Raw genomic sequence first — 15,102 nt, forward strand, 5'->3', positions numbered from 1 at the left:
ACGAAAATTCCAAAAGGTATCCGTAATGTTCGTAGAAACATGTCAAATGTTTTTTATAATCAATCCTCAGGTTGTTTTTAACAAACATAATCGATAATATTTCAACCGGACCGTAACCTATTCAATAAGAGAGAAAAAGAAAATGGGGAGCTACCCCTCTCGCGCGCAGGAAGTAATCAGAGGACACCTGACTATTTTTGAAAAATCTCGCTAATTTTTCAGAATAAAAGCCTGAAACTATGTCTAAAGCCTGATCACAGCCTGAGGAAGCCATTGGAAAATGAATCTGGTTGATACCCCTTTAAATGGAAGAACGACGGGCCAGGAAACACAGATAAAAAAAAAAATCACTTCCAGGTTAGATTTTCTCAGGTTTTCGCCTGCAGAATCAGTTTTGTTATACTCACAGACAATATTTTGACAGTTTTGGAAACTTTGGAGTGTTTTCTATCCTAATCTGTAAATTATATGCATATTCTACGATCTGGACCTGAGAAATAGTCCGTTTACCTTGGGAACGTTATTTAAAAAAAATAWAAAAAAATCTGACCTCTAGCGTCAAGAGGTTAATAAGTTGCACGGACTCACTCTTTGTGCAATAATAGTGGTCAACATGATTTTTGAATGACAACATTGACATTTTAGCAGACACTCTTATCCAAAGCAACTAGGGCTAAGTGCCTTGCTCAAGAGCACATCAACATATATTTCACCTAGTCAACTTGGGGATTTGAACTAGCAACATTTCAGTTGCTGGCCCGACACATTTTACCACTACGCTACCTCATCTCTGTACCACACACATACAATTATCTGTAAGGTCCCTCAGTCGAGCATTGCATTTCAAACACAGATTCTACCACAAAGACTAGGGAGGTTTTCCAATTCCTCGCAAAGAAGGATAGAATACGTTTTTAAAACCCAGAACCCCCGACCCCGCAGGAGGTCTTTTGCCTTTTGGTAGGCCGTCATTGTAAATAAGAATATGTTCTTAACTGACTTGCCTAGTTAAATAAAGGTTAAATAAAATAAATAAATAAAAAACACTGAGAGATGAATTCACCTTTCCGCAGGACAATAACCTAAAACACAAGGCTAAATCTACACTGGAGTTACTTACTAAGAAGACAGTGATTGTTCCTGAATGGGCGAGTTACAATTGTGGCTTAAAATCTACTTGAAAATCTATGGCAAGTCCTGAAAAAGGATCAACAATCGAGCTTGAAGAGTTTTCAAAATAATAATTGGCAAATGTTGCACAATCCAGGTGTGGAAAGCTCTTAGAGACTTTTTTTTAACCTTTATTTAACTAGGCAAGTCAGTTAAGAACAAATTCTTATTTTCAATGACAGCCTACCGGGGAACAATGGGTTAACTGCCTTGTTCAGGGGCAGAACAACAGATTTTTACCTTGTCAGCTCCGGGATTCAATCTTGCAACCTTTCGGTTACAAGTCCAACGCTCTAACTGCTAGGCTACCTGTTAAAAATACTCAACTGTAATCACTGCCAAAGGTGCTTGTACAAAGTATTGACTCAGGGGTGTGAACACTTATTTAAATGAGATATTTCTATTTTTAATTTTCAATTAATGTGCAAAAAATGTCTAAAAACATGTTTTCAAATTGTCACTATGGGGTGTTGTGTGTAGATGGATTCAAGCTGTAACACAACAAAATGTGGAATAAGTCTGATATTTATGAAGGCACTGTACATTTCACAATGACATAGACTTTCAATATCCCAAGCATTCATACATTTAAAAGGAATAACGTGCCAGAAAAGAATTCTTTCAGTAATTTCTAGGGCTGTGAGAGTTAATCAGTTAACTCAAGTTAACTGTTTGTAATTTTTGTGCACACATTATTTTTAATTGTGATTAATCGTATTGTCTAAAAGCGTTCATAATACACTGAAAACATCCAAAATACACAATATATTCAACTAAAAACAACACTGCAATGTCCAAACAGGTTGACATTGCGGTTAAAGAAAGTGTGCTTCATCTGTTTACCTGATTCTACTTACCATTACTTTGGAAAAAATCAAGATGTCAATATTTTTGTCATGCTTTTTGTATCAATTGTTTTAAAATACAGCTCAATTTGAGCAAATTCAGAATTTGCGATAAATCGCAATTAATCACAGCAAATCCTGCGATGAACTCAATTGCATTTTTGTATCATTTGACAGCCATAGTAATTTCATTATCTGTTATAATTAAACCCAGACTGTTTTATTTTGACCATTTTCCATTTTTGTCTGGAGATCTCTGGACCCAGCTGAATCAAATTATTTCCTTTCCTTTCATTTTTCTTGCCTGTTTGGCCTGGTGAGCCTGCAGCACAGTCACAGCTTCATCCACCTTGGAGCGGAGACACTCTGGAGACTCCAGCATGTAGAGCAGCTCAGAGTTGTCAATCTCCAGCAACATGCCAGTGATCTTTCCTGCCAGACTGGGGTGCATGTTCTGGATGAGCAGGTAGAGGCGTTGACCCAGCATTTCCTTCTGTTCCTGAGGAGGAGCAGCAGCTAGCGTGGAGGCAGTCAGAGGCTCCTGGTCCTGCACATGGACATCATGCTGCTGCTTAACAACCTGGGGAAGTGTATGAATGTATGAAGGGTTGCGCACTCCTGCAGCATACTTGTACTGAGGCATGTGCACTGGGGTTACAGTAGCTGCAGCCTGGGCGGCCATGCGATGAGGGGTCACCATGTGAGACACGTTGGGCCTCACAGTGCTGAAGGTCGCTTGCATGTTCTGAAAATATTGTTGTTGGGTTATCCAGCGAGGGTTGGGTCTCCGCCCTGCCAATTGGTTGGTATTGTAATAAGAAGTATGTGGAATGGCATCCATGAAGTAGTCAGATGGAGGTGCTAAGGAAGAGATGCACTGATTGATTTAAGTCAGCTTGATAATTGGTGTTTGGACAGTTATTTCAATCACAGGTTTATGTATCCATTCCTCAGTAACACAGAAGATTGAAATGAAAGTCCCCATAATAAAATGTGGGTGTATTTTATAATCTGTTATTATTCGGGCAATTACACGCCAGACCACCAGGGGCAGACAGATGGTGGCGGTAAACACACATCAGGTGATCTATAAAGACACATGTTTGAACCTATGGTGAGTGTGGATGGTGGGAGAGCTCACTGTTCTTACCACAATCAAACCAACGCAAATTAATGCAAGAAAACGCAAGAAACCCCAAACAAGATAAAAAGGATTACTACAGTCAACTCTATGGATCAACATTCATTCAAGGTAACCACTATTGCTAATTTTGAGGCATGTAAAAAACAAGTCTATTTGATACTTCTCACCTACCTTCCCATGATAGTTTGACAATTTCCTTCTTGCAGATATCCTCTAGTTGTTCTGTCACCTCAGATACAAAATTCTTCACAAAATGAAAAGATATGTGTGGATTGACAGATATGCTGGGTAAGGCATCAGATCCAGGAGGGACACAGAGAGACTGAAAACTCTACAGGGAGAAACAGGTTGAAAACAGAAATGTGGAGATGTTTTATCTAAAGTTTATAAGTTATTTTAGATTTTTTTAACTTATATAGACAGACTGATGTCACCTGGAAGAAATGGATGTGATCCTCTGTGTGTGAAAGCTGCTCCAGCTCAGCATCTCTCCTCCTCAGCTCAGCCACCTCCTGCTCCAGCTCAGCATCTCTCCTCCTCAGCTCAGCCACCTCCTGCTATCCAGCTCAGCATCTCTCCTCCTCAGCTCAGCCACCTCCTGCTCCAGCTCAGCATCTCTCCTCCTCAGCTCAGCCACCTCCTGCTCCAGCTCAGCATCTCTCCTCCTCAGCTCAGCCACCTCCTGCTCCAGCTCAGCATCTCTCCTCCTCAGCTCAGCCACCTCCTGCTCCAGCTCAGCATCTCTCCTCCTCAGCTCAGCCACCTCCTGCTCCAGCTCAGCATCTCTCCTCCTCAGCTCAGCCACCTCCTGCTCCAGCTCAGCATCTCTCCTCCTCAGCTCAGCCACCTCCTGCTCCAGCTGCTTCAGTTGCCTTTTAGCCCGACTCACTTCAGCATTTTCCTGGGCTGTTATCTGCTGCTTCACCTCAGAGTTCCTTCTTTCAATGGAACAGATCAGCTCAGTAAAAATCCTCTCACTGTCCTCCACCGCTACCTGTGCAGAGAGCTGTTAGAACACACAGAGAGAATGAGGGTCCATTTCATTCAGCCCAGGAGAGACTATAAGGACTTTTCTTACCAGCATTCCATTGACAGCCAACATCTAAAACTGATCCTTACCTTAACCCTAACCTTACACCAAACCCTTTACCCTGACCCTAACATAATTTTAACCAATTCTGAAATGAAATATTGGTTTGCTGGTCATGTTAATATATATTTAATTTAAATATAGATGGCCCTAAAACTCACCTTCAGAGAGACCACAGCCTGTCTCAGCTCCTGCATCTCCTTCTCTTTCTGCTGGATTCTCTGCTGGGATTTCTGCTGATTCTCTACCAACTGTTTCTGCAGAGAATGGTGACAAGACTTTGTAACGGCTCCTTTCATGATATTCATGTGAAATAGGATAGTCCTTCAAACCACTGAGACGCAGAGATGCAGCCAAAAGAAGGAGATATGTCTAAATATAATACCATAATGATTGCATTTTGTGATGTGTCAACGTATTATTGTTATTATTATTACTTATGAGAGTCACCAAATTACTGCAACAATATAATCAGGCAATTCTGTTCAAGTACTTTGACATCTCTCGGGGCGTTGGATGTTTTTCTTACTCTTCCAGTTATATCACCTTTGACATAAAACACTTCCATATGATATGAGGTACATCAACAATATGTTGTAAAGAGATTAACAAATGTCTAAATGCAGATCTATGATGTTTAACAGTGGAGTTATCATCCTTACCTGTTTCTCAGTCCTTTCTGCTGCAGCTGTATCATGGCCTTTATGTTCATTCATTGTACACAGATAACAGATACACTGCTGATCGGTACGGCAGTAAACCTCCAGTGGTTTGTCATGATGAGAGCAGATCTTCTGCTGTAGTTGTGTGGAGGCTTTGACCAGCTTGTGCTTCTGAAAGGCAGGGGATTCAAAGTGAGGCTGGAGGTGAGTCTCACAGTAAGATGCCAGACACACCAGGCAGGACTTGACAGCTTTGAGTTTCCTCCTAGTGCAGAAATCACACTCCACATCTTTAGGTCCAGCATAACAGAGAGCTGGAGGAGCAGATTTGAATCCTGTCGTCTTCTGTTTCTCCATTAATTCAACCAATAAGATGTTTTTCCTCAAAACAGGTCTTGGGATGAAGCTTTCCATGCACAGTGGACAGCTGTAGACACCTTTCAGATCTTCCTGATCCCAGCAGCCCTTAATACAGCCCATACAGTAACTGTGTCCACAGGCAGTAGTCACTGGATCCTTCAGTACATCCAGACAGATTGAACAGCAGAAGGGATCCTGACCCAAAGTTGCCTCTGCCATGTTGATACACACACTGGCGGACTGAACAGTTGTGGACAAGCATTGGGGTGTTGTCTGTCTGCTTACTTTCATTTCTCTGAAAATGTTTGTGACTTCCTGGTTCTGCCTGTCTAACCACAATGAGGGTTTGTTTGGCTAATGGCCAAAATATAGTCATAGATTTTATTTTTTAAATTTATTTAACCTATATTTAACTAGGCAAGTCAGTTAAGAACAAATTCTCATTTACAATGACGGCCTACCAAAAGGCAAAATGCCTCCTGGGGGACTGGAGCTGGGATAAAAAAAAAAATAGGACAAAACACACATAGCATGGCATCAACACATGACAACACAGCATGGTAGTAACACAACATGACAACAACATGATAGCAGCACAACATGGCAGTAGCACAGAATACAAACATTATTGGGCACAGGCAACAGCACAAGGGGCAAGAAGGTAGAGACAACAATGGTAGGCCTACTGAACAGAAGGAGACAATTAAAACATGTAATTTATGAAATTATAGTATTCCATATACAGAGATATTTAATTAGATAATCAACATTCTCTCTGGGGTACTTGGGGATAAGTAACAGACTAGATTGAAATCACTGAACAACAAATCTTAAGTTTTAGATTTATTATTTTCATCCAGTAGGTGGCAGAAAAGTTTAAAGTAGAAATTAGACTTGAACGTCTTTTCTCTCCAAGAAAAGGTGTACTCAACAGCGCGAGAGACAGAGGAAATGACAGGAAAGAAACATGTAGAAAGAACAGTGTTCTCTTTACTATGGTTTTACTTTTACATTCATTCTCTCACCTCAAGGAAGAAAGGATCATGTGCTAAAAATATAGGCTAAGAAATAAATGAAAACCTTTAAAGATTTAAATGAATAAAAAGTACTAATAAAATCGATGAAACAATGTATGGTAACGATTGACTCAACGCCTTGATTTGATAATTCATTCATTAATTATATTATTATCAATGTTATTATGATGGGCTTAGTTTAAATAGCGTACATTCTAGTTTAAGTAAAATTTTAAAAAGGCAGCCTCTAAGAATAGTCTAAATCAAGATGTATCTCATTTTGCTTTTCGATGTTCGAGTTTAACCAATAAAATGCTTAATTCGTTAAATTGTTTAGTATTTATGAGTCGTTCAATGGACAGGGACAGGCTAAAAGTCACAATTTAGAAATAAATCGATTTAAAATACATTTCATTAAAATAGTCTTCTTTTTGAACGATAAAATAGGGCCTATGTTGCTTTTTAGACAACTGGTAAACTCGGGGATTCTCATCAAAACGCTTAGGCCCACTGTATTCAGAGGACAATACTCCACCTCCACATCATTATTAATGCACATGGCCCGCCTGCACATCTACCAGCAGTGGTAGAGCACGAGCGGTGACCAGCCGGTTGCGTCTGTTCTATAATGTATGGTTTGGACAATGGGTGCGCGTGGACAGATTTCAGCGCAACTTTAGATGTTGAAAAGGTTTGAAATCCAAACCGCTCCTCTCTGACGAACTCAGCCCGGATCACCTGAAAGGGTGAGATCTCTTTTTCAAAGTAGGCCTCTATGTCTGTCTGTGTAATTATCAACAGCAGGTGAATGGGAGAAAATTGGAGTATGGGGGGGGTGTTCACCTGCTGTAGGTCTATATATTGAGGGGATGTGAGCCCCGATCTACAGTTCGAGCGGGACCTTTCAGTGACAGCGCCCCATTTCGAGCAACGGGACGGAACATGGTTTGGGAGGAAGATACATGCCACACCCGATGGACAGCACAGGTTGTATAAAATGTGTCTCTGAGCTGAAATGGCTTGGTTAATAAAAAGGAAAGCATGAAGCTTTTTGCTTGGGCTAAATAAATGGTTTTGTGTTGTTTATAAATATATTGTTTTAAGTTTAGGCTATAGGCCTATCCTAAAACTGGAAAGGCAAAGAACTTGTGAGTGGAAAACTAGATTAACACAAACTAATTATTTACCTACATCACATTTTTTCTAAAGCCTCCACGTCAATATGGGGATGAAGGTGAACGGCCGTGGAGTGCAACGCTTGCTGCATGGCATAGAGTGGGCCTAGGCTAGAGAAAGAACTGTTGCACCGGTTCACTATCCGCCATATGAGGAGCGTCATTCGATGCTGCCGCAGTGTGAGCGCAGGAGCTGCATGCGCACTCAACAAGCCCTAAAAAAACGGAGAAATCTGTGCGAACGCTTTAGAGGCTAAGGACATAACGCTTTAGAGGCTAAGGACATTAATACTATAATGAACATTTAATGCTCGTAACAGTAGGCCTATAGCCAATACACTTAAAAAACGGTAATACAATCAAATATAATCTAAAATTATTAGTATTGTCACTATCAGCAATCTTAATAGGCTATGTTCGCAATATCGGACAAGTGACACACGGCACGGGACTCCTGTACGCGCCGCACGCGCTAAAGAGGTCCGTGACACTGACGAACTGTTCACCAGCAGCAGGAGGAGAGGGATGAGGGCAGCATGGATTACTCCCTTCCACTGGGTTAAGATGCTTACCAACTAATTACCTTTCTATCTCAAAATCCCCGGCCACGCAGCCCCAACAGACGGAGTGCTAGGAGAGATGAAGAGATAGAGGGACGGGGAGGCCGGTGGTGGAGAGAGGAGAGGATGGGTGTTTGTGTTTCTTTTTTCATTTCAGGATGAGGATGCTGTCCTTTGGGTGATGTGGCCTTCGTTCAGGTATGGAGCTATTCCTCGAAGAGGGGGAGGTAGGGAGAGAGTGGTGAGTAAAGGGAAGAAAACAGTCCTTGACTAGACATAAAGTTGTATAGACAAAGTTGTATAAGCTTTATACACTGTATTATTTTTAGGTAGGTAAAGTGCGGTTTAATAATTTCGTTTCATGATTATGTAGAGTTATTGCGCAGTGCGCTTTATGGAATGTAATTTCAGTCACAGAAGTCGCTGCATTTTAAAAGAGAAAACGATAGGCCTATTTTTCATTACAAAAATAATAAAACTTGGCATTTGGTTCGAAATTAATGTTTTCTATGCGGTGTTGATTCACGTGCATAAATGTTTTATAGGCTATTGCATGTTAACTCTGTCATTGCAGCCTGATGCCTAATACAATTAGCAAATAAAAACTAGTAGCTTCGCTTTCTGAAAAATGTGTTTTATTCAAATTGTAATTGTATTTAACCTTAAAAGATATAGCTTCCTCCTACAATGCAGTTTAATCAAATACAATTACTTAGCACTCTAAGTAGCCTAATTCTAATTCGTTCAAGTTGGCTACTTATGCGTTATAGATCATTTATTTTTAGGCCTACAAAAAAACGATATAATCACTTTTAGTCCACATGAAAGCTAAAGAAGTGACTTCGCGGGTTAAACTGTAAAAATATATATCAAGGTCATACCTGGACAGCTATGGGCCTTAACTACCCTCTTGGCGAACCCTCTCGTACACTCCTTCAAGGGTTTGTATTTCTAAAACGGTCCTAAAATAACAGGAGGTGGAGGAGCGTAGACTACATAATCATCACAGACAAATGCGATTATCCACCAGCATCGAGGGCATTCTAAAGAAAGGTGAAAGTCGCTCCCGCACGCAACTAGGCCTGCGGCTAACCTACTCTTCACATCGTATTCCTGACTATGGGATTAGGTGACTGAATAATAAAAAAGTAACAGACTGTTTTCTGTAGAAATTTAAACAAAGCCTATAACCTAATATGTATTATTGCTGCTATATCCTATTTATTCGTTTAATTGAGGCGTTTTGATTTGCATATAGGCTACCCGAAGTTAACGGTTGTAACGTTTTTATAAAGTTATAAATTAGCATTTGCTTTTTCTAATAGAAAAGGCCTATAATACCAGTGAAACGTCTGTTGCTAACCATTTTCAGGGGCATTCCTCTCACCATTGCAAAGGGCCCACTCAACTTGCTTAATGACAGAGGTCTCTCTCCCTCTTTCTCTCTCTCTCTCAACCAACATTGCTCTTTAGGTCTATTGACGATTTCTTCCAGAAGCGGGAAGAGGAGCTCTGGGACCCATTTGGAGCATCTCAAAAATCACTTAGTGCATCATTCCACACAGCTGTGATCAATCTTCGAGCTGGGTAGTGGGTCTGCATGGCACAGAGATGAATGTCTGCCCCACACTCCATGTCCCGATAAGGGATGTTTGTTCTAACCTGTTTGTTCTAACCAGATGGACAGAAGGCATGTGCAACGCAGCCCATGAGGACATGGATATAAGAAAGTTGTTGCTGATTTGAAGTGGTAGTATTGAATACATGGCTAATGCTGTGTTGGACGACATGTTGGAACACATTCTTTTAGAACACATAGAGCATAATTCTTCTCTGTGTAGTGTGGAGTAAGGTCTAGTGTTTGCGAGAGTACTTTTGTCATGCATTTCATTGAAGCTCTGCCTTTCTCCCCCGTTCATTCCCCTTTTGTGGATCAGAGACAAGGTAGAAGATGTAAGCAATAACTTGACTTGAGCTTCTATCATATTTCTCTGACCTATCCAAGTTCACAGGGGCGGGCGGCCTGTCCATCTGGCATTTTGGGCAAATGCCAGATGGGCTGGTCCATTTTTAGCCCAGTAGGACTGTCTAACTTGTTGCTGTGGTTCTGGATTTTCTGTAACCCGACTTGCTGTTGCTAAAAATACGTAGATTTCTGCATATGCAGGATCCACTAGCCTACCTCCTTTCAGCTGCTGTTCAGTAATAATGGGAAGTTCTTACCAACTCAGATCTTTTTGACCCAGTCAAAAGAATGAATCAAGCTCATTCCATTCATTTGATTCAGTAATGCCCAGAGCATGCAGGACCCCTACCGGCGAATGATGAACTAAAAGCTCGAAGGAATCATGATTGCACAAGTCTCTCATTCACCATAGGAGGCTTATTGGAGCTGCCATTTGTGACTGAAACGTATAAAACTGTGCTTCATACAATGTACATTTGTGATTGCTAGGTATACAAATAAGATTATTTATTGATACATTTGAAACATGGTCTTGTTGCGGCCGCAGCCGGACTAGATTGTGTGAACGACTCTTGACGGAATGCTTGACTGCCGCGAGGGAGATCAGCAAGATATTGTTTACGAACTGCAGCAGTCCACCAAAACGATTTGTTTGAGTGTTGGGCAGAGTCAGGCTGTGTATGTTTTGATACTACAAAGCTGTGTCCATCGATAACATTCAATAATCAATTCATTGCATTAATTCTCGCACCATGCGATCACCTATCAGTTCTAAACATGTATTTCCTTTTCTGCTGCCTGTATTTTTCTGTGCACACATGATAGACAGTTGGTAGGCGCATATTAATCCTACTTTCAATTTTTTTTGCGGCCAGCAGGTCAAAAGAATGACTACAATGAGCGAGTCACTCGGAAAAACGAATCATGACTCTCGAGTCAGTAAAAAGAGTAGTTCAAAAAGAACGAATGGTTCACAAACTGCACATCACTACTGCTCAGTGCTCAGTCACTCCGTGACGCCACTACTGTTTGCACACAAAACAGGTAGTCAATAGCAATTTAATGGTTTAAAAAATAAATAATTATGATCATTGCAAACATAGGCTAACCAGGAGGGAGACTGCAGTGCTGGTAAAATGGCAGCATAGCTATAAAGATTACATCCCCACTCAAAATGCTAATTGTTTTGCACCAATGCAATGTGTAGACTGTGTCTTGCTTGTGCTATGGCAATATTTACATTTACATTTAAGTCATTTAGCAGACGCTCTTATCCAGAGCGACTTACAAATTGGACAATATCAGTTACAGAGAAGGTTGTAGCCTTCATATATATTTTTGGAACGCTCATTCAAATTGCAGTTGTTCAGAAATATCAGGCAGAGACATAAGGCTGGTTTACAGTTGGTCGATCGACATGTCTGTCAACAGTTATCGCAGTGACATCATGAACATTCTATTGTCATCCGACATCAAACTTGTTGTCGTCGTTATGAGTATAAAAGTATAAACACAAAACGACAACCTTTGCATAACATCAGCATTCTGGTGTCCAATAGAGTACTTGCTCTATTTGAACACCAATAAACACAAAAGTTTAAAAATTTATTTAATAAATGTCAACCTAGCAAGCCTTGCAACAATGTTTTGGTTCATTGTCAGCTAGCTGGCTAGCCAATTAAAATTAGGGCCAGAGTACAGCTGACAACATCTTAACTTGAGCTGCTTTTTATTCATTATTACAGGAAAATAAACCAACGACAACAACACACCACATTATTCACAAGGTAAAATTGCTTACGGTTGTGAGTGTAACAAAGGGTGCGTTCGTAAATTCACTCTGGAGTGCCAGAGTGTGCTCATAGTGCGCTCTGGGCATTCGTAAATTCAGAGCGTTGTCAGATTGTCCGTTTGTAAATTCAGAGCGTTTCACTCTCGGAGAGTTCAGAGTGCACACTGGACGCTCTGGCCGAGGAGTAGGGTTGGTCCGAGCGTTCTGACCACACAATGGCAGTCAAGCACCCAAGCTAACTGGCTAACGTTGGCTAGCTTGCTAGCTACCTCCAGACACAAATGAGAGAACACCTCACTCTGACCATTTTACTCACCCTAGCACAGCTGGTTAGACTGTTTTCATGTTATCCAGAGCGTTGGTGACTGCAACAGTGCTGCTGGCAACAATGTAAATACGTTTTTTTGCTGACGTTTACCGACACCGGCCATATTCAACGGGTGTTGAGCATTCGTAAATTAATCAGTTATTCTGTGCTCTGGCACACTCAGACGAGAGTGCCCTGACATTGGAGTAGATAGCCAGAGCGAAATTACGAACACGGCCAAAATAAATTAGGTCATTTTTTTGGAGAATTTTAGAACTCCTGTTGTCCTGCACCTTCTTGTCAGAGGGATTTAGTCTTGTTGCTGTAGCAGCCCAGTAACCACAACAACGGACATTGCGACAGTCGCAGAGACATTAACTTTTTCATGTCTGTGCAACGATGAAACCGAGTTGCAGCGACGGTCTACAGACAGTCCACCGGACTATAAATGAAATGTAGTTTTGACCAGCGACACATGTCGCGTTCAATTTGTCTACAGACATGTCGTTAGACCAAGTATAAACTGCTCTATAGGCTACATCATCATATTGATCAAATTTGTTTGAGGGTTCAGAAGAGGGTGAGTAAAGAGAGAAACGTGAATGTTTATGTAAAATAGCACATGCACAGAACGTGGTTCGGATCCTTAGTTTCGAGAAGTTTCCAGAGGGGTGTGGCAGGGGTGAAAACTCAGTATTTGTAGCCTCGGCCAAGAAAAAAAAGGTCCGGAGTGTTTCAACTGACAAGACCGATTTCTGATCCCAGTCCGCCCCTGTGGATCTGTGATGGGAATAAAGGTAGGCAACAACTTCCTGGATTGAAACACAGCTCTGCCATGTTCTGTGTTTTGTCCTGCCCTGCATGGATGTAGTAGGCTGCCCATGCAGCATGCCCCGGTGCTGGGCTGATGACTCCTCCTGTTCTGTGTATGGCACTGGTAGAATTCACTGTGAAGGCACACTATCAGTGAATTACCATAGGGCCATAAACAGAGTAGAGAAATAACCAAATTACCCAACATGCATCGCTGACACTGTCCCCTACCCTCTGCCCTCTTTACATTCTATACACCAACTGTGTAAAATTCAGTGTTGATGAAAGTCTATGACCATGATTGTGTTCTAACAGCTGTGGTGAGACAAACAACTTGTTATTCATCCAACTATTTTAGTTTTCTTCAGGCTGGTGCTGTTGTTTAAGACATGGCCTCCACTCGTCTTCTTTTCCCATTTTGGCACTAGCACATTTTTGCTTCTGTATATATCTGTTTGAGCAATCATGTGTAGTGCCAATATAGGAGGAGACAGACACTCAACACTTGTCTTTTTGGTTTGTTTGAACGGAGGTTGTATAGAACGTGGATTAGTGATACGTATGTGATAGGTCCTGTAATTGATGTGCAGTGTCACTGATTTGACAGAAGCTGAGGGTGGGACCAATTACTTTGTTTCTTTAGATTCATGAGTACTTGATCACAATTTTTCTTTATCTTTCCTACGGACAGAGAGAGAGACAGACAAAGAGATAGGTAAACTCCAGAGGGAATGAAAAAGAGAGCGAGAGACCGCAGAGGATGATCTATAGATCAATGGTCTTGGTCCTCTCCTATATCTCTGGTTGCTATGGAGGTCTATCCTCTGTTCCAGAGGCCCTGAACGCTGTAACCCGAGCTGTAGTCTCAGACACAGGCCTCATGACTCACACAGAGCCTTATGATGCTCTCAGACTTAATGCATTCAAACCATTCCACAGCAGTCAAGTTCCAGGGCCTTCTTAGGGTGGTCATTATTAACTCCTTTGTGACTCCTGGGCAATTCTACTGACCAATAATAATCAACAGAATGTGCTCCACCGGTGTATTTATGGTTGCCCCGCTCACCCCGCTTTTTGGCAATGGTAGAACTCACACTGGTGGGATAGATGGATCCGGTGGTTCTAGACTTGCCAACAACTGACTGAGAGCTTACCAGCCAGCCAGATCCACCCAGCAACCACATGGCAACCACCCCCTTCAGGCCAGATGTTGATGGAGTTAAACGACAAGAATGACACTGCAGCCTTTGATGACCAGAGTTCTTTTAAACCTGAGACACGACAGGAGTGTCAGGTGAGCGTGACTCATTGAGTGTTGATTGGATGAGGCAGAGAGAGGGGGGGTGTGTGTGACAGGTGTGTAAGTCACTGTGGGCGGAGCAGAGAGAGGGTTAAACAGACTGTCCCCTCCTGCACCCGTCAGTCTCAGAACACTCATCACCATGGAGGCTGGGAGGAACACAGCCATAACTGAGGTTTTGTGACCCACCTAAAGCCTTCTGGGGTTTAGACACACAGACAGACTTCTTCAGTGTGGCGACCAAATTATGGGCAGAAGAACAAGCATCACCCTTCCTCTTGTTCTGACTCTTCCTCTCTCCCCTAGGTCCCAGGGCTCTCAGTAGCTGTGTGCCATCCCCCTGGGGCATCTGCACTATGATTAGCTGATTATAACATACACTCCCAGAGTAACCTTACACTTGACAGAGGAGTGTGTGTGAGTACGTCTCAGCAATAGGGGCTGTAACAGAGATCCATACACACCCCCATTAACCATTAACCTCACTGGAATGAGAAGTGCATCCTACCGAGATTTGCGCCAATCAACGAATCAGTCAATCAATTTGATTGATTCATGTGCTTTCCAAGTCGTATGGATGGTTTTGGCTGGGGCTCGAGATGGGGCCGGGGCTGGGCAGTGCGTGAGTGTAGTGGAGTATGTAGCAGTGTAGCAGTGATGTGCAGTGGATTAGAACCTGCTTTGTCCCTGCAACAGCAGAAGGGCCTGCTGTAAATCCTGGGCTTTAACGTTAGCCACAGCCACCGCAGCTTATGATGCAACCAGCTCCCCCTCTACGGCACCACGAGAGGGGAGTGAGAGGGGAAGAGAGCAGGGGGGGATTGAGAAAGGAGAAGAGAAAAGTAGGGTGCAAAGTGGTCTTGATGATGTCATTTTGACACAAATCAGCTTTCAAACACTGC

General features: G+C 42.1%; 1 protein-coding gene across 1 annotated transcript; it reads right to left on the bottom strand.

Annotated features, from left to right (window-relative positions):
• Positions 1–1,679: 1,679 nt before the first annotated feature.
• LOC111953049 (E3 ubiquitin-protein ligase TRIM47) lies at positions 1,680–5,540 on the bottom strand. The gene is made up of 6 exons (XM_023972136.1): positions 4,912–5,540; positions 4,411–4,506; positions 4,007–4,165; positions 3,594–3,668; positions 3,331–3,490; positions 1,680–2,876 (listed from the first exon to the last, which is right to left on the bottom strand). The coding sequence occupies exons 1-6, from the start codon at positions 5,488–5,490 to the stop codon at positions 2,287–2,289; spliced, it is 1,659 nt and encodes a 552-aa protein (XP_023827904.1). The 5' UTR covers positions 5,491–5,540; the 3' UTR covers positions 1,680–2,286.
• Between the last annotated feature and the right edge of the window lie 9,562 nt (positions 5,541–15,102).

This window comes from Salvelinus sp. IW2-2015, linkage group LG26 (genome assembly GCF_002910315.2).
Source record: "Salvelinus sp. IW2-2015 linkage group LG26, ASM291031v2, whole genome shotgun sequence".
NCBI classification, from domain to species: Eukaryota; Metazoa; Chordata; class Actinopteri; order Salmoniformes; family Salmonidae; genus Salvelinus; species Salvelinus sp. IW2-2015.